The sequence below is a fragment of the Indicator indicator genome, chromosome 6 (assembly GCF_027791375.1).
Source record: "Indicator indicator isolate 239-I01 chromosome 6, UM_Iind_1.1, whole genome shotgun sequence".
NCBI classification, from domain to species: Eukaryota; Metazoa; Chordata; class Aves; order Piciformes; family Indicatoridae; genus Indicator; species Indicator indicator.
Genome location: NC_072015.1, coordinates 27,792,533 through 27,813,009, shown reverse-complemented (window position 1 = coordinate 27,813,009; position 20,477 = coordinate 27,792,533). Strand labels below are relative to the sequence as shown.

General features: G+C 40.8%; 1 protein-coding gene across 1 annotated transcript in view; it reads right to left on the bottom strand.

Annotated features, from left to right (window-relative positions):
- Positions 1-20,477, bottom strand: part of SPIRE1 (spire type actin nucleation factor 1) — a 73,338-nt gene that overhangs the window by 37,804 nt on the left and 15,057 nt on the right. Inside the window, exon 2 of the mRNA XM_054381602.1 lies at positions 9,939-10,064. Coding sequence (XP_054237577.1) covers positions 9,939-10,064 — 126 coding nt within the window. The remainder of the gene's footprint in view (positions 1-9,938; positions 10,065-20,477) is intronic.

Genomic DNA, 20,477 nt, shown 5'->3' with positions numbered 1-20,477 from the left:
GGAAATAGAGCAGATGGGTTATTTATTGTCTTATTTAAATAAGTAACACACTTGCTTTCACATTAAGGAAGAAATACTATCACTGCCTATAAAAATAAAGTAAGTAATTTACAGGAAGATTCTAAAAAAGCACAAAGCACCACCACTACAGAAGGAAATATATCATGGGATGATGTGGGGGACATTTTGGAACGACTTGCAGTATCACCACAGGATACCCAAGTGGGAAAGAATGTCTTTGTGGAAACTTGCATCCGTCCAGTTGCTGTGGCTAGCAGCCAGTCTGACACTTACAGGCAATCAGCCTTTTCCAAGGGAAAACAGGGAGAAATGGGAAGAAGGATATCATAAAGGCCTGACTTACATGTATTTTGCAGCCCAGGTTTCCTCTTTTCTGTGTCATACAGTCATAGTAACCATTTCAAAAACAGTATCTGTGAATTGGAGAGTCCAGCAAAGGCTACACAGATGCTGAGAGGACTGGAGCATCTCTCTGATGAAGAGAGGCTCTGAGATCTGGGACTGTGTAGCCTGTAGAAGACTGAGAGGGGATCTTATCGACACCTAGAGGTTGGGGGTCAAGACTGTGGGGCCAGATTCTTTTCATTGGTGCCCAACAATGGGCACAAACTAGGACATACGAAATTCCACTTGAACATAAAGAAAAACTTCTTTCCTATGGAGGGTGCCTGGAAGATTGCACCTGGCTGCCCAGAAAGATTGCAGTCTCCTTCACGGGAGAGATTCCAAATCCACCTGGACATTGTGATCCAGGGCAATCTGCTGTGGGTGACCTTGCTTTAGCAGAGGTTGGACTAGATGATCCCCAGAGATCCCTTGCAGCTCCTACCATCATCTGATTCTGTGAACTGTAAATTACGTGCTTTCTTGCAAACTCCTAACATCTATTGATAAACTGTAAAACAGAAAATAATTCTGATATTTTCTCCTTTTCCTTGTAATCAAAAAGCTAACTTCAGTAAATGAGCTCACAATGCTCAGATATGCTCCTCCTTTCCATAGTGGAAAGTATATACAATTTTTTTAAAAATTAACATGTTCCAGCTGCTTAACCTTTACTTCAACTGTTTGAAAAGATTTGTGACAATTACTGATCTCAGCAATCATGTTCCCTACCATACAGCTTATGCCCAAAGGCTCATGCCTTTGACTGACATAAATATTCCAAGAAGCTAAAAAGATTACAACCTGTTTTTCTTAACAGCAGAAAATAAGAAGGGAAAATACCAAAACCCTGAATAGCTGAAAGATTTTCCAAATAAGGCAACCATCTAATTAGTTTCTCTGGAACATAGCTGGAGGGGGAGTTTCTATCTCAGAAAGCACAGGTGTAAGCAATACTGGCTACATTGGGGAGCTGCGAGAGCAGAACCTGCCAACCAACAGAGAAATCTCTCAAAATGAAGTTTTTTGATCCTAATGAGCTGATATAAGCACAGGCTATTGCCAAAGCTGGGCTTCTACTCTTCCTCATCCTAGCTCCAGCTGCTTCTCTTATACCAGCATTAACCTATACTTTCAAAGGACAGTTCACTCACCTCCCAGGCACCTACTTCAGACCCCCAAACACAGCTCACCATTCAATTTAGTCAAGAACAGCAGGAAGGAAAGGAATTTCTATCGTTATAGAAGGCAGAAAGCTGTGGAGGATTGGGTAGAAAAAGAAACAGCAAGTGCTCAGTCCTTGCAGTCAGTGCTTAGGAAGGTGGCTTTAAATTTTCATGACCTGTCAGGCATAGTTTTGGAAGGACTAAATTCACTGTGACGAATTATTATATTTAAACTTCTAGACTAAATGAAATATTACCACTTCCCTTCAGCATCCCCAGCTAGCATCAGCGGGTTTCACATCTGTTTCCATCGTAAATTATGGAAACCAACACATTTACAACACAGGAGAGCATTTGTCAGAACTTAACTGTGATCCAAACCCCATGAGTAACCTCAATGGCTGCAGCCATTTGTTCTTACCCTGGGGACAAGGGCCTAAAAAAAGCTACTCCAGTGGAATAAATACATGGCCTAAATGGGTTTCCATTCCACAAAGCAGAAACATCTCAAAAGGGTTTTTCTGACCAATCTCAGAACCTCAAGCCCATACCACAGGCCTGATTCACCTATTACAGCCTGCGTGTTCATATGAAAGTAAGGGGCAGATGTGTAAAAAGCAAATGTTTTTCACTAGCTTCAGCTTTTTTTAAACCATTACAGCACTTGGTCATTTTATAAAAATCCCCTGCAATTTGTGACAAAAGCTAGCAATAAAAATATCAGATGTCTCCAAAGGAGACTTGCTGCACTATTAAAAGCAGGCAGTTGATTTGCTGCTGCGTGTCCCACATTTGAGACGCAGCTCTCCTGCGCTTGGTGACAGATGGGAGTTTATATAAGACACTTGCCAGCACAGCATCAAAGACCTGCTTCCACATAATGCTCTCTAAAATGCAATGTTTTAAGGAAGACAGCATTCTTGGGAATTGAGATCTGGCCTTTGTGTTTCACCAATTGCAGGACAGTCTACAGCAGTTTTCAGTTATCTTCTTTACGAGTAATCATTTGTTCACTGATGCAAGGAACTCTTATGCTGCTATGTGCAGAACTAATAAAATCATCCTGCACATCTAGGCTCAATTTAACAATACATAACTTGCACGAAGAGGAAAAACAGCTTTTACATATTCAGCTATCCAACCTGGGTTTAAATTCCAAGGGCTTGGCCAGCAGCATTACTCCAGTTATTTAAAAAGACCCAAACTCCATTTAATTCAAACAGGATCAGTTAAATCAGTCACTGAAAAGCTCTAGAGCAATATCAAAGTTCTTCACATAAAGAGGTATGGATCAAGGCATTTTGCTCAGCTTTGGAAAGGGCAATAGGTACCATGCTGTTCAACAGAACTGTTCAAGAACAGGGGAAAAAAAAAATCTCCAAACCAAGTGCTTGTAACAGTTACTGAGTGACAGTGACTGCATCCCTTAAGAAAACAAAATAAAAGAAAATGAACAGTGACAAGCCCCCCACAAAACCAGATCAGCAACATTTTCCTTATTAAAGCTCCCACATTGGGGGGATCAAACAAATCCTTATTACTCTGCTCTGGTGAGGCCTCACTTGGAGTACTGCATCCAGGTCTGGAGCCCTCAATATAGGAAGGACATGGACCTGATGGAGAGGGTCCAGAGCAGGGCCACAAAATAATCAGGGGATTGGAGAAGCTCTGCTATGAGGACAGGCTGAGGGAGATGGGGTTGTTCAGCCTGGAGAAGGTCCCAGGGAGGCCTAATAGCAGCCTTCCAGTACCTGAAGGGGGCCTATAAGAAGGACGGAGAAATATTGTTTACAAAGGCCTGTAATGATAGGGCAAGGGGCAAAGGCTTCAAACTAGAGAAGAGCAGATTTAGATTGGATGGTAGGTAGAAGTTCGTTACTATGAGGGTGATGGAGCACTGGAACAGGATGCCCAGGGAGGTGGTTGGCGTCCCATCCCTGGAGATATTCAAGGGGAGGCTCAACAGGGCTCTGGGCAGCCTGATGTAGTTGAGGATGACCCTGCTGACTGGAGAGGGGCTTGGACTGGATGACCCTTGGAGATCCCTTCCAACCCAGACCATTCTATGATTCTATGATTCCATGAAATCATGATGGGGCTACAAGCCTGATGACAGCACAGTGGCAAAAGAGGAGTCACTGGAAGCTTCGAAGTGTAGACAAAAGGGAAGGTATGAGCAGAGAAGTTGGTGAATCAGTTTCTTTCACTAGCTGTGAAATCAGTTTCTTTCTAGCTGTGCTTTATGAAACTTCAAGGAGCAGGGTATTTAGCAGCCTTTACAGTCACAAGGCTATCAAGAGTAACTTGGCTAATAATGGTATTTTCAAAATAAGTTAGCCATTAACATTGTTTAGGTACCTATTAACTACCTCTATTATCATATTTTGCACAAATAACACACCAGTATAGGCACGTCAAACGGAAAGTAGCACTTGACTTTTTTGTTTTCCAATTGAGTCTTTGCATGGCATGAAACTAGGGGAAAAATAGGAAGGAAAAATCTCATTCCTGCTCTTGTACTTTATTGGAACTTGTGAGTTTATGTTGTCATAGAGATCAGACTGAACTATATCCAGGCAGACTGAAAGAATGTCTTTACATCAGGAAGGACAGAAATGAAAGACAAGATGATTTAAAAGAACAGTAAGAAGATGCCAGATTGGGAGCTTTATCTGTATTCTACCAAAAACTTAATTGCAAGGCAAAGCATGGATAATGAAATTATGGATGAGTTTTTGATTGCAGTGAAAGTCCATGCTCATCAAAGACAGAGGCAATTATAAACACACAGTCTTAATTAGTTTGGAAGGAATATTAATCTTGATGCTTTAAGATGTATATCAATGTCTAAAAATTTTTAAGATGAGTCAAATCTGCAGCAGCTGATTAAAAGCCATCTGCCTTCTGGACATTCCTTGTATTTGATACTGGTCTGTATCGCCACCAGTTGTGGAGTTTATCACCCATCACCCACTCATGAATGCTTAGCTCTGCTGTAGGCTGGTATTTACTGGTACCACTCACAGACTTACATAGTGGTTGAGGTTGAAATGACCTCTACAGTCAGCTGGTCCGCCTCCCTGCTTAGGCAGGGCCATTCAGAGCCAGTTTCTCAGCATCATGTTCAGGTAGCTTCTTAATATCTCCAAGGATGGAGAATCCACAACCTCCCTGGGCCAACCTGTGCCAGTGCTTGGTCACTCTCATGGTCAAAAAGTGTTTCACATGCTCAGAAAGAACCTCCTGTGCTTCAGGGTGTGCCACTGCCTCTGCTCCTGTCACTGGGCACCAGGGGAAACAGCCTGGCGCCATCTTCTTTGAACTCTTCCTTCAGCTATTTATAAATGTTGACAAGATCTCCCTGAGCCTTCTCTTCTCTAGGCTGAACAGACCCAGCTTGCACAGACTGTCTTCACGGGAGAGATGTTCCAGTCCCTTCATGTTTGCGACCCCCCACTGGACTCTCTCCAGTATGTTCATGTCTCTCTTGTACTGGGGAGCCCAGAAAATGGACACAATACTCTAGATGTGACTTCATTGGACAGAGTAGAGGAGTAGGAGAACCTTCCCCAACCTGCAAGCGGTATTTTTCTCAGTGCAGCTCAGGAAACTGTAAGACTTCTTTGTGACAAAGGCACATTGCTGGCTCAGCCATCAAGCGCTCATGGAGCTGTAACTCCAGCAGAAGGAAAGCCTGGGCAGTAAAAGGGAGCTGAAGGAGGATGAGGGCAGATAACTCCTCAGTAAAGTAGGTTCCCAATGTGGATGGCAGACCAGGTGGATCCTCAGTCTGATTCAGAGCAGCAATTTCTGCATTCCTATGCTCATGCTGTCTCTCCCTGAATCTCAATGACACTTGATGCCTCCTCTGAGCAATGTGGGTGACCTTTTCAGGTACTTCGCAGCAGGAACATTTGCTTTATCTCATGGACATCACTTACTTGTGCCTACAGTTCTGTTTATGGCTAGGTGCCAGAAAAGGTGATCTCAATGACTTTTGGATGATCCTGTTGAAAATTAACTTTTTCTTATACATGAGGTCCATTTTTAGCATATATTCAAATGATCTTTCTCCTCACCATACACACATGCATTTTGCCCCACCTTACTGACCATTTTTTCCTGCACACAAACAAAAACAAAAAGGGAGAGGTCCTCCTCCTGTGGAATTTTGCCACTGCAATTTTAAAAGCTCACTGCTTGAGATGAGAAACACGCTGCGCTCCCTTTTTGTCATCAGCTGTAAATGCTTAAACAGCAAGATACAGAGTTCGGAAGTCTTGGCCCAACAAAAGACCACTTCTGGGTGGCAGCAGATGGAACTCAGGGTGGATCTGCAGCAAGGGCACCTTTCATAGCACCTGAGGAGTGCAGAGATGCTGCCAGCAAGATAAAAAAACACCCCAGTAAACTTGCTGGAAAACATCACCTTGCGGAAAGATGCAAAGTTAGATCATATTAGTTAACTGAGTTTCAACCCTGCCTTTGGAGCTGCTGCTGCTATTCCACAGAAATATGTAATTTTTACTACTGTTACTCTATTTATTACTACTGCAATGGTAGTATCGCACCTTTCTCAACTCTGCCTTGAGTCCTGTCCTATGCATCCACTACACTAAACATTCCATTCTCTTTAAGAGCAGAATTAGGATCTCCCCTGTCTGCAAGACAGTTTTATTGCTGAACTTTCATACACAGGGAATCAGACTGGAAATAAAAACCACATGGCATCAAGTACATAACAAAGTGCCCAAACCATTTCATGCGACATCTATTGAGATGACCTGAGCAGCTCACTCATTGCTTCATGATTTCTGATGATGCACTCACCCACAGGCAGCCCAATAAAACCCTTTCTAAAGCCACACTCCATTTGTTACAAGACAGTGATGCTCACATGATAGACTGGAGAGCACGTGACAACTCCGTGTATGTATTAGCAACAAAATACATTACAGTTCTACAGTTCTATCCCTCCTGCCTCTTGATCTATCCCTCAGGAAATCCTGTAGTTTTCAAAATGCTGACAAGTTTTACAGTGCCAGATTGAAAACAGCATTACAGCAGCATTTTGGTTTTTTCCTCTTTTGCGGCTTATTTCCCTTCTAAACCTCTCCTAGGCTATAGCATAAGAAGGTCAGCTTTGGTCCATTCCCAGAAAGTGAATTTCTGCAGTTAAAAATTATCCGTAACAGCAACGTTAGCTTTTGAAGCACCTACTGAGTAAAAAATATTAACGTAATATATCTGGGAAACAGATGCCCAGATGCCATCCAGTGGTAGGAGGCCTACAAGGAAGCCGGGAAGGGACTTTTGACAAGGGCTTGTACTGACAGGACGAGAGGGAATGGATTGAAGCTTGAGGATGGCAGATTTAGACTGGATGTTAGGAAGAAATTCTTTACAGTGAGGGTAGTGAGACACTAGAACAGGTTCCCCAGTGAGGTTGTGGATACTCCCTCCCTGGAGGTGTTCAAGGCTATGTTGGATGAGGCCTTGAGCAACCTGATCTGGTGGAAGGTGTCCCTGCCCATGGAAGGAGGGGGTGGAACTAGATGATCTTTAAGGTCCCTTCCAACCAAAAACACTCCATGAATTTATGGATTTCAAAGTAATTTTTATACATAGGAAAGTTATTTTAAGTAATTTTAGAGGATTTTCCCCTTTCACTTTGATCTCACATCCTTAACTGTCTCTAGGTGTGAGGGATTCTAAAGGAAGATCTCCAAATAAAGGTGTCAGATGCTGAAATAAACTAACAGTTTAAAATTCCTGACATCTTTAGTGTCAGAAACACAATACTACAGTATAAGGTTGTTTGTTGACTATGGCTTGTCTTTTTTTTTTATAATTAGAACTGATTTATGTAACATTGTTTTTTTCTCCCCAGTTATCTGCCAACATAATCACTACAAATGTCCGTATTGAAGTAGTTTCCCTCCCTAATATTTTTATGTCAATAATAAAAGGAATTAATTGACTTGAATTGTATTTAATCATGTTCCTCAAGAATTAAGATTTATGTATTTGCAAGAGAGAAGAGCATATAAACAATACCACAGTGTTTACTGGCACAAATTTACTGTGATCATATGATCCCTGCTTGCCTGAAGTGTAAACTGTAGAGGTCATTTTAAAATGGTGCAACAAGATTTACAGCATTCCGCTCTGTATTTCCTTCATAATTATTTTTTTAATTTGTACACTGAATTATTTTCAAAATTAAATACATTACAAATCATAACATAGTTGGATCAAAGCTATAAATAAGAATCAAGCACATCATAAAATCAAAGTATAGGGATTCCAGAAGCTGCTTGTAAGATTATTTTCTTGGGCACTTTCTGTAAGCCTACTGAGGGACTGACCCAGAATAAAATGAAATCAAAAGATAAAAATCCTGGCCTTGGTTAGGTGCAGCAATAAAAGTCTTACTGAACTCAGTAGGGCCAAAATTCCATCTACAAGGATTACTTCCTTTGACCTAAATGTGCTTTGACTCAATCCCTAATAGCCTTTGAGAGGCAAATGGTTTCTTTCATTTGGGATTAATTCATAGTGTGCACTATGGTGTGATCAGACGTTGGGTTTTTATGTCCAATTACAAGGTGATTAAATAATTTGCAAATTCAAAACACTACTTTTAAAAATAATTTAAATTGTTGATAAAAGACAGTGTTTGACACTGATAACAGACATGATTTACTGTTGCTTACCATGGTCAAAATGGTCAAGAATTATTGGAACATTAATCCCTTTCTGAGCAGAAAGAAGAAACTCCCAAAGATCTTTCTTATCTTTGAGCCTCAATGTGGACTTTTCAATAGCTGTCAGTGGAGATGTTTCTAGCACAGGTCCCTCAGTCAGTGTATCATCCACTGGTCCAGAACTTTAAGGGACAGTCATCAAAAGTTGAGATGTGACATTAATTAATGATGTCAAGGTTCAAGAGACAGATTTAGCACAGCAATACTGTATCCTGACTGCTCTCTCTACCACTGGATGTATATGAACCATAACACAAGCACTTCAGAAAACGAGTGGCTCTTCAGCTATGCTGACACAGTCAGAATAATCCTTGTATGACACTGCTTCAGTTTAAAAATTGATTTCATTTTGAGTAGGACTGGAAGAAAAATGGAGGAAGAATGTGACCTCATGCTACACACAAATATTTCTGAAGTATTCTCCTCTTTGGATGGATGCTTCTCAGTCAGAAAGGAACGACACCACCAGACCCTGATGTCTCTGATTTGGTTTGAATATTCCACCATCAGCTTAAGGATAAAAGCTCTCTTGTGCTGCTCTGAGGCTCATCTGACTCTTTAATGAGCTGATTCAGCTCATTAACCTGACAAGGAATGACTCTTCTTTTTTTTTGTTGCTTTGTTTGGTATTTGCTGTGTTTGTTTCCTAGAACCAGAGGAAGAAAAACGGTGAGAGTATGTGTGTGTGGGTGGAACAGCTTTGCCTCTTTCAGCAGCAAAATTTTTAGATCAGCCTGTAAAATCTTATCCTGCTTTTCAAAGGTATTGTAGCTCTTGAATTACAAAAGAAAGAAAATCCTTCAGGGATTTATTAAAAATTATGGAAGTGTTACTTGACAAGTTGGCTTTGGTGAAGAAACCAGCTTCAGGAAGCATATTTCCCTTCCTGCCCTTCCCCTCACCCACCAGCTTTCCAATGTAATCAACACCTGCACTGGGTTAATACAGTTGCTTATGGAACTATTCTGCAGGTCAGATCACTGAAACTACCTTTACTAAAAATCGAACTCAAGTTATTCTTCAGCCAGACCATTTAACTGCAGTGGTTCAGAAGACGGCCTTCCAGTCAACAGGAAGAGCCAAGCAGGCAGTGGAAATAAGCATCACAACCTACAGGCAGAAATTTTCCTTTAAGTTGGCTCTGCTGTGCAGCTGTGAGACAGACAAAGAAGCCAATCATACATCAAAGGTAAGGGAAGCTGCTGACTGAGAACAAAATATAAGCAAAAGCACTCTCAGACAATTTTCATACAAAGATAAGGCATGAGAAGGAGCTGAAGAAACAAAATGAGATGAGGAACAACAGGCAAAGCTCTGAAGCTACACAACATCCCTGGAACACTGGAGAAGAAAAACTTTTAAGAAAAACTTCCAAGAAAAACTTCTGATTTATTCCCAAACAGACCAGTCACAATTGATAAAAAGAGATCTGTAAACGGTTATAAGGCCAAAACAAAAAACCCCTAAGCCGCAGAACTGCTCTCCCTGAACACTACAGATCATTTCCCCTAGCACTTCTGGCTGGGCACAGAAGTGATGTTGTAAGCCTAATTCACACAGTAATGAGCTCAAAAGCAGAAAACCTTCTCAGACTGCTTACCTCTTTTGCACTTTTGATTTTGGCCAGGAAAGTGTACAGCTCCATGGTTTCAGCAAACAGAGCCCGACATACTGCTTGGTAGTGGTTCGACGCCTCCGACCGGGTTGGCAGGTGGGCAGCACACAGCTAGAGAGAAGAACAAAGAGCAATATCAAAACAACGTCCCACTGCTTTTGTTACTGCTGCAGAGCATGAGCTGACATGAAAACAAATGCAAAGGAATATTCAGGACACAAAAATCCATGAGACACTTAAGTTTAGGCAAAGATTGGGGTGTGTTTTCTAAACCTTCTGCTACCATTGATAAAGAGTTCTATATGGGTGATAAAAGGATTGGTTGACCATATCCTGGAAACCTCTGCAAACCAAGACATTGCCTTTTCATAAAATCGTAAAGGTTGGGAAAGATCTCCAGGACCATTAAGTCCAAACATTAACCCATCATTGACAAGCCCACCACTAAACCATGTCCCTAAACAACACATCTACGTGCTTTCCAGAGATGGTGACTCCACCACTTCCCTCAGCAGCCTGTTCCAGGGCTTAATCACTCTTTCAGTGAATAAATTTTTCCTAATATTCAATCTAAATCTCCCCTGGTGTGACTTGAAGGCATTTCCTCTTACCCTGTCACTTATTACTTGGGAGAAGAGAGTGATTCCCACCTTGCTCCAACCTCCTCGCAGGTGGCTGTAGAGAGTGAGAAGGTCTCCTCTCAGCTTGTAAGCAACCCCAGTTCCCTCAGCTGCTCCTCATGACTCATTTTCTAGACCCTTGACCACCTTTGTTGCCCTTCTTTGGACATGCTCCAGCACCTCAATGCCCAAAACATTTTTAATTTAACAAATAAATAAAACAATGACAAAAAAAGAATACATAATTATGAAGGGAAAAATGCAGTCTTGCAGTATAGAATTTTGGGAAAACATACTTAATTTAAATCAGCTTCAACATCAAGTTTGTTTAGGTCCCTATGAATGTGGAAGAGTAATGCAACCATACCAGTTTATGAAAGGCTGGAAGGTGAAGCAAGGAAAGAAGTGCAATCATCAATCTGAAATTCTGTATTTCAAGCAGTACAAAGATTTTAAAAATCAGCAAGAACCATGGAAGCACACAGGCTTCACCTCAGATATTCATGAATATTTCCAGACACAGACAGTGCTGATGTTTGAAGCCTGCAAGCCTCTGAAAGCCTTCTCAAATCAGTAAGAATCATTCACAGCTATGGTTAAACAGTCAGACCAGCATTGCTTTTAGAGTAAAACATGAAGCTCCCATTTCCATCGAGAGAAGTTCCATTGAAACCAGCCTTTTTATTTCCCGCAGAGAAGCTGAATGATATGAGCAACATCCAGCTTCACAAAACATGAACATGCAGCTTCTATTACTGCAGAAAAGCTCAGCATTGACACTAATAGTTACAGTATCTTTTTCCACTAAGTCAAAACCATCACCTCTAAGTATTCTTCACCAACATCTTGGCTGGAAATGGACAGAACAAGGTAACATCTCTATATTGTTCCCTAAACAGTTTTAAATCAAAAAACCCACCAAAGCTGAAACTAGAGCACCCATACCATGAATCAGACTGCGGTAGATGTTAAAAATAACCCAAAAACTTAAAGAAAGCCTTAATATCTGTCTTGTTACTGTGGTTTTATTATAGCTGTTTTATTATGTATACAGTTGTATTTATAGCTATAGAGTGAAAACTAAGACTAAGAACTCCAGTACAACAAAGCCAGGAAGGGACTTTTTACAAAGGCTTGTAGCGATAGGACAAGAGGAAACAGATTGAAGCTTGAGCAAGGCAAACTGGATATTAGAAAGAAATTCTTTACAGTGAGGGTGGTGAGGCACTGGAACAGGTTGCCCAGGGAGGCTGTGGATGCCCCCTCCCTGGAAGTGTTCAAGGCCAGGTTGGATGAGGCTTTGAGCAATCTGGTCTAGTGGGAGGTGTCCCTGCCAATGGCAGTGGGGTTGGAACTAGAGAAGGTCTCTTCCAACCCTTCAAGGTCCTTTCCAACCCAAACCATTCCACGAATCTATGAACAAGCTGAAACCTGAGAGAGCAGGTGGCTACAGTCAGATCTCAGAACTAAAGCTTGAGACAAAAGCCTTTTTAGAAGGGCCCTTAATTAGCCTAGTGGCATATTGGTCTAAATCTCTCCTGTTATTACAGTGAACACTGTGGTTACAAGGGCCACAATGCAAGTAAAGCTTGAGATGCTTTTGCATATTGCTTTCAGTGTGATTTAAATCCAGACTGCCTCTGCAAGGTGTGGTGCTGTGGCCTCCAGGTGTCCATACACACTGATGCCTTTTTGCTGGCACCAGGGTTTGTGCCGTAACTCCAAGAGGAATACTCAGCCAGACAAAAATTAACAATGCAAAGGAAGCAGAGCAAGTGACAGTGATCCTCCAGGGCAAGGACACATCCATAGTGGTACAGACAAAATGGAACAGGGGGAACATGCTGCCCAAGTGGGCAAAGGGAAGAAGGGCTGAGCCACTGCTTTTGGTGGCAGTCAGGTTCAGACTGGCTCAGTCTCACTGCCAAGTTGTTTCCTAAGGCCATAGGCTCCTTGCTAGCTTTTATGTCCTCCAATTAGTGTAACAATACAGAGCTCAGTGGTCCCATTTGCTCAATTTCTTAAGATTCGTTTTTACAAGCACAATTTGGACTCTTGCAGTATCATGTTCTACTTATTGTACCCTTATACCTTTCAACTTTTAGTGGTAAAAAAAGAATATATATCAGGAAGGTTTATATATGTGTGAGGATATTTTCCTTCCTTCCTTATACATAGGGAACACAAAGCAGACGTTCACAGAACTGCCCTTGGTCCATCCCCTTTCAAATTCTATACTGCTTTATGATAATGGCCAAAATTCTCTTATGCTCTTCAGATTTATTTCTTGGTAAGCACAAAGTTGACAGAAAAAAAAAATTCCCCCTTCCTTTTTTCCTTCCTTTTTCTTTTCTTCTCACCACCCCCTCTCTTTTTTTTTCTTTCTTTTTTCCCTTTTTAACAAATCATACAATCTCCTTTGCAAGTAAAGACAGAAAACCCAAACCAGATACACCTCAAATGTGTGCAACAGTGATGATGCACACCACAAAGACAGGAGCTATTAAATATTTCTCTTGTCTTCGTGAAAAAAAAGATTAGTTAAAGAAACAAATTCTGTGTTCCTTTCTCTCAACTAATCAAGTTCTTACCTGCCTCACTATGTTTTCAGTAAGCTATTTCTGGTTATTAATTATAGTGCAGACAAAAAGGGTTTCATTCTAAAATACAGCTCTTACAGGAATAACAATGACCATATGAATAGCAACAGCAATTTCAGAAAGGTCATAAAATGTCGTAAGTCTTCATAGCTGAGAATAAAACCTTATTATTATAGAGATGGCACACAGGGTTTTGAGATTCCCCCCCCCCCCTTTATTTAGAAGCATATTAATTAGAAACAATTTGCATTGAATATTGAGAAACTTAATGAAATGCAGCAGTGGTGAGTTCAAGCAGGGGATGGATATAAACTCACATCTATTATTGAACACAAAGCCAAGCAAAAAGGAGACTAAATGGCTGCTGCTGAACTTGGTTGCAAAAGCAACCACATAAAAAGTTAAGCTTTTGGTTTGTAAACATTAGGCTGCAGATATTAAAAGAGGGCCAGCAGCTAACTTTCATGTTCTGAAAAATCAAACCCTGAGTGAGCTTTCATTATGTGAAGATGCATTACATATAAAAACTCTTTGTGGTAGCATTAAGTCAAGTGCCTTTGCATACATTTTTGGACTGGGGAAAGCAAATCTGAAGGAAAATGAAATGCAAATAAGACAGACTGATTTTTTCATTTTTTTCCCCTCTGGGGCCCCCAAAAAAAGAAGAAGATGGACCTGCTGGCACGGGTCCAGAGGGTGGCCACGAAGATGATCAGAGGGCTAGAACACTTCTCCTATGAAGACAGGCTGAAAGAGTTGGGTTTATTCAGCCTGGAAAGGCTACTTTTCAATATCTGAAGATGATCTACAGGAAGGCTAGGGAAGGACTGTTTAGAAGGGCTTGTGGTGACAGGATAAGGGGCAATGGTTTCAAAGTGGATCAGGGCAGATTTAGGTTGGACAAAGGAGGAAGTTCTTTACAATGAGGGTGGTGAAATACTGGAACAGGTTGCCCAGGGATGTGGTTCAGGACCCATCCTTAGAGACATTCAAGATCAGGCTCGATGCAGCCCTGAGCAACCTGATCTTGTTGGAGATGTCCAACTGCAGGGGGGTTGGACAAGGTGACTTTTGAGGGTCCCTTCCAATGCAATGCATTCTGTGCTTCTGTGATTTATTGTAATGTACTGTACTTGCACGTTGTTCAGTGTGCCTGACAAGCTAGAACTTCTACATGAAAAAACATTCCAAAAATCTGGACAGGCAAAGCAAATCAAGTCACTTCTAGCCTGAGCTCAGGATATTTATCCACTTTAAAAATGAATTTAAAATCACATCTCATTTTATGACAGTGTTTGAAAAGTTGTGTTACTGTAACACACCACAAGAATCGCACTCTGGCTGTTTTAATAACTGAGGTAAGGAAGGACAGGCACCTAATGAACTCCTCCTCTCCCTCTTACCATGCCATAGCAGGCATGGTGCAAGAAGGATCAGGATCAGGTCTGCTTTTTTTTCCCCAGTCATTCAGAGTGTGCTCAGGAAAGGAAGCTCTTCTGTATGCTGCTTATTCCAACACTTGTCTTTTCATCCCCCCTCTTACAACTCAAAACTATCCTTAGAAGAACAAATGTGAACAGTGCCCAGAGCTCAGTACAAGGGCTGGTTGTTCTGTTTCCAAGAAGTCTCAAGAAGTATGCCTGAAAATAAATGAAGGGGTTCTTGCAAGCTGGTGAAATATAAAAAATATTATCAACTACTGAAACATTAACCACCTTGGTCTGTAAATGTCTCCATTTGCAGTCATTGTGATGACCTGGGATCTAGCTACATTTTCTTTTCTTTTCTAACTGCGTCTATCCAAAACCTAGCTTGACCCAAAGCATTCAATCTTTGCTTAGATGCTAAGAAGATTAAAGACTCTTTCCATCCACATTCAGGGTTCACAGAGAAAAAAGGCATTATGTAAATACCACAGCCTTGCCAGCTCCTCTGTCTAAATTCATCCTCAATTGACTAGGAGACAGAGTGTACCAAGCCAAAGCAGTGTTAACAGAAATCACCATTTAACAATCCAAAAAGATCTAACAGCATTTCTTGCATCTTTTTAAATACATTCCATCAAAGGCTCCATAAAAAATACAAGTGCTTCACCCACAAAATTCAGGCAGGATTGGGAAAACCTTTATGGCTAGGTATATACTGGAAGTTTCATGAAAACACCTGGCCTGCCAGAATTAAGATTTCAAAAGACAGTAAGTGTTTCCACTCACAATCATCTTGGGCAGAGGGCTTGTGTGGATGCTCCAGAGAGAAGAAAAGTTCTTTTTCCCATGAGCCACAAAGACAAGCTAAGGAGATTATGCAAAATATACTCTACCAGCCTGCAACACTTAACCAGGCTGGTTAAGTGTTCTGAGAGCCTTGGAGTTATTAACACAGCCTTAAAAGATGTGTTTTTTTCTTAAACAACACAAAGAAATTACGTTAACCACAGATCACCGAGCATGCAACCGTACTAGGTATCTGCCTCAGCCTTTGCTTTGGTAATGAGACAGGTTTGAAAAATGCCCTTCCAAGTCAAGATTATTTTTTGAAAGATTTTCTCTCCATGCATATAAACTAGACCTTGAGATTAGGCTTTGTTCTTTTCTTCTTCTTTTCTTTTTTAATACACAACCTTCTATTTTTATCAATATGAACACCACAGAGCCATCTGCCTTATCAAAAACATCTTACCATACAGCATCTATGTATTTGTAAAACTCAACTGAGCATTTTCTGAAATGCTTCTTTTTCTTTACTATCCAGAACAAAGTGTTCACAGGAACAAGAAGTGTTTTGATAGGGTTTGTGGGATGTTTCTGTCTGCTAGGACTATCCTTTTGCGTAGCACACAGGAATTAGGCACTGTGCAAGTTTTGAGGTGACACCTGGAGCCAGCTCACCTTCTCACTACCAGTTCACAACTCCTCTTTCAAACTTTTCAGGCAGAGATTTGCCCCTGGCAAATATCTGTGACTGCAGTGGGCCAAGCACTCACTGATCCCTGATACAGGACTTTAGGGGTACCATTATGAGGTAAGACTGCTAAGACAAAATGGATTGGAGCAGAGATAGCTAATAAACCACAGAACAAATTCACAGAAAGTACATAATTTACTCACAGAAAGTTACTCTTCTCAGAGCTACCTGCAGAAGCTTTGTAACTTTTTTTAAATTGGTATTTTAAATTTGCAAGTGGCATGGAATGTCCAAGTGTTTGATATGTGAGCTCCTCAGTAATTTCACCCACCTCAAGGAAAAGGTAGGTTTTGTCAAAATTAAAGCAAATTGCTATTTTGCTGATGTCAAGCACCTCATTATTTACAAGTTTTCCTTCAATCTGGTCAGGCTTTCCCCCTGTGCTGATAGTTGTTGTTTTGATCCATGTTTTTCATCGCTTTGGGGCTGACAAGAGAAGAACTATCTAGTGCTCCACTCACACAAGTTCATCATTTAATGACTTAAGTGATCCTCCCCATTTGGCTTCGCAAATGTATTCTGTCTTTGCTGATTTCCCTTTCTAATATGAAAACCCCAAGGTAGGAACAAAGCTTTTGTATTTATAGTGGTCTTAGTTGGTTTCCTCTTCAGGACTGTAAAAAAACCCCAAACAAGTGTAGCTGCTGAAATGAAAGACAAAACTACAAATGGGAATTGGACGATGCAAGAACTGAAAACAGTGCTTTGCATAAGATCTTGATCCATAAAAGAAGTGTCCAGTTGTCTGTATCATGCAGTCTTCATCATCACTAACTACTCTCTGCTTTGCAGACTCCAAAGATTAAAGACCTTGAGCAAACCATTTATATACATGGTTACATGTCACAGGGGAATGGACTAAGAGATGTTTTCAGACGTTTTCCTGAGTCAAAACTTAAGTCAGTGTGGAAGCTGAAAGACTCAGGTGGGTAGACTGTGTTTGGGAAATGCTGCAGTGCCATTTCATATCCTGTGGTTGGTTTTAGAAACACAAAGCCACACCTGAGCAATTCAGCAATGTTCAGGATGAAACTGGTGCACAATACAGGACTTTCTTCCACTGTTTACAGTGATGGTTGTGGATGACCCCTCCCTGGAGTTTTTCAAGGCCAGGCTGGATGAGGCCTTGAGAAACCTGGTCCAGTGGAAGGTGTCCCTGCCCATAGCGGGCGGGGCTGTAACTAGATGATCTTTGAGGTCCCTTCCAACCTAAACCATTTTATAAATGAATTCTGTTTTCTTCTAAACAGAGTTTCTTTCCTGACATTGTTTCCTCCAGATAATGTTTGCCTTGAGGTGCTGAGCACTGTGATTTATTTTCTCTTTCTTAAAATCCTACATTTCACAGCTACTTGAAGAGCCTTAATTAATTTTCCACACTATTAAAGACTGAATTTAAGCAGTGATGAAAGTCTTGCTAAAATTTCAGCGGACAGCAGCTGCAAGACTAACATCTCACTGAACCATCTCACTTATAAACCTGAACCTTTTCCAGCAACAGAAACAATTAAAGGTGAAGACAGTTTGTATTCTGCTACATTTACACCAGACTGGCTTTAGGAAATATTTAACACAACCACAAACATTTAAACTCACACAGGTGTTCAGAAATGGAAAGCAAACTACAGCATCCATTACTGACTACATTTCAATTTTGAAGGCAAATCCTGTACTTTTTCCATGCTTACTCTTTATTAGCTTTCTAAGCACAGAATGAAGACCTCATCTATCAAAACAGACTTCAAACGAAGGTCAAGTTGTGTTTTTGTGAGACAATGACATTTCCACTGGGCATTTTGATATTATTTTTCTTCAATGGCTGAGTAATTTTATGTCCTAGTTCAGACTTCTTGCATTCACATAAAATCTCATTTCTTCTTGAAAGCTATTAAGCTATTTTTACTCCTCAATTACCCCCCCCATACAGCTGTTTCTGGACTATGTGTTAGGTGTATTGTCACATTGTCTTTACACAGAGGACTAACAACATCCTGCTTCTCAAAGAGGCGAGTTTCAAAAGAGCCAATTAAGTGAAAACCAATTCTGCATTCTCCCTTAGTTTGAGAGAAACTGTGGTGCGTTGTTCCTTAGCAGAAGAATGGAGGAATTAATCATATAAATATGCAGTAATCTGAACTTGCTAGCTCTCTTTCTTTGACTATTCAGTGGCACATCAATGGGATTATTCATGAGCAAGGGAGAAATCAGACAATTTCTATTTTCCCTCTTCTTTTACAGGAAATGTCAACTGACCCCTGCAACATTTTAGCAAAACTGTGAGTTAGCTTGTCAGCAGCAACCCATTTCTGAATCTCTCTGCCTCTCAAGGCAATAGCTCTGTGTACACTGGGCAGCTCTCATCTGTACCACTCACATCTGCATTTCGTGCAGGAGCAGCAGCATGAAGAACAGGATGGAAGCATCTGGGTAAGGAAAATAGCTTCAGAAGCTGAGTCGAGGCATAGATGGGGAAACATGATAAAAATGGGTAATTAAAGGACAAGGGGAGTGGCTGCACACATTCACAGGGTGACCTGTAGTTATTTAGCTAACAGCCCATTAAGCTGTGGAACCACCCTTTACATTATTAAATAACTTAGACCCGAATGCCTGATAACAAAGAGTTGCAACCCTGTAATGTCTCTTTGTATGGTTTTCTGCTGTGCTTCTCAGGCCCTCCTTAGGGCTGGAGGATGCCTTCCTACTGGAATTACTATGCCTGTTCAGCAGAAAATAGAGGAGAGTTGGGATTGTGTGAGGATGCTTGGCATATGCAGCAAAGAGTGAGAGCAGGATCCTTCTTTCTTCCACTCTCCTCAAGCCTCCATACAAACATACAAAGCAGCCATTACACTCAGGGTACTGCTTGAAAGGAAAACCAAAACATCTCTGGAAAAACAGGAGAAAACAGTGATTTTTTTCAAACAGAATAAAACCCAATTTTATCCAAGCTCAGCAGAAAATGGTAAGGAATGACTCTCAAATCAGAAACCAAATCTGACACACAGAGAAAAGTAAAGGGAGAATAATGCAGGAGAGGTTTCTCTACCAATTTTTCAATAGTGCCCATCACTCTCATTCCTGCAGAGTTCAGATGTTTGCATACTTACTAAAAGAGAGATAATACAGTAATGTAAGGCAGTTTTATTCATGAGTCACTTAAAATCCAATTAAAATACATCAACTAAAATAAAAACATGCACTTTCCTTGGCAGCACTTTAGAGTTCATGTATAGAGCTTTAAAATATGTGTGTGGGAAGCTTGTTTGTTTTTATGTAAAGCATTGAAACTTCTCTCTGTAGACATAATAATAACTGGCTTTCATGTTTTGTCCTGAAGCATGACTTTTTATTCCCATCCAAAAATCCAAATTTCCAGCTGCATAACTACACATTACAAGCTTTTAAGCTTCACTCCCAATGAATAAATCCAGCAACTTCTAAGCAGCCTCATTTTCCTTTCATTAGATCCCAGTGTGTGGAAACCTATGCTGATCCTTCATGTGCCATACTCCTTATTTGCAGTAACTTCTGTCAGGAAAATCAGGTCTTGAAACTGATTGCATGAAAAAGCCCTACAGAAAAATTCTTCCTCTTCTTCTTCTAGGTGAATATGATTAACATTTTCTTCTTAAAAGTTACAGCCATTGAATTTACACTGTCATTGTCTTAGCAAGCATACCAGTTATATAAATGTTAATACTTAAAACATATACTCCCTCTAAGAGAGGCACAAACAAAATTACTATCACCCATAATTTATTGACCACCTGGTTAAAAATAAGGTACTGCAATTTTGATTCAAATATATATCCTTGCTTATTTGAGTGTTCTCCTCAGTTCTTTCCAGTGGAGGTGTCCTTTTCTTCTAAGCACACTGCATTCCTAGAAATTGTCTCCAGTATGGTAATTACTAGAAATTGAATTAGACTCAATGTCTTTGACATACACCCTGAATACAGGTGGGATTAACCACCTGTAGGGATTGCAGATGGTGTTTATACTGCTCTGAATGCTCAGAGACTTGAGGGAAAGGCAGCTTTACTGCTTTGCTTTGGCTGTATCCATTTCTTGCCAAGTGGAGTAAAATCACCACTCTGTCAGGCATTCAAGGCCACTCCATACATCCCAGATATCACTGAGCCTAAACCACAGGGACCAGAGTGATGTTGCAGGGGTTTCCTCACCATGGCTGCCTCACAGTCTGTGCTGCATGTGTCCTCTCGCCCTTGTGACACTAGAAATGACCAATTCTATTTTGCCAATGGAGATCTGAGGCTGATGCAAAGCCCACTGAGCTGGTCAGGAATCTTTTCCTATAAAGAAAATTCAAAAATACT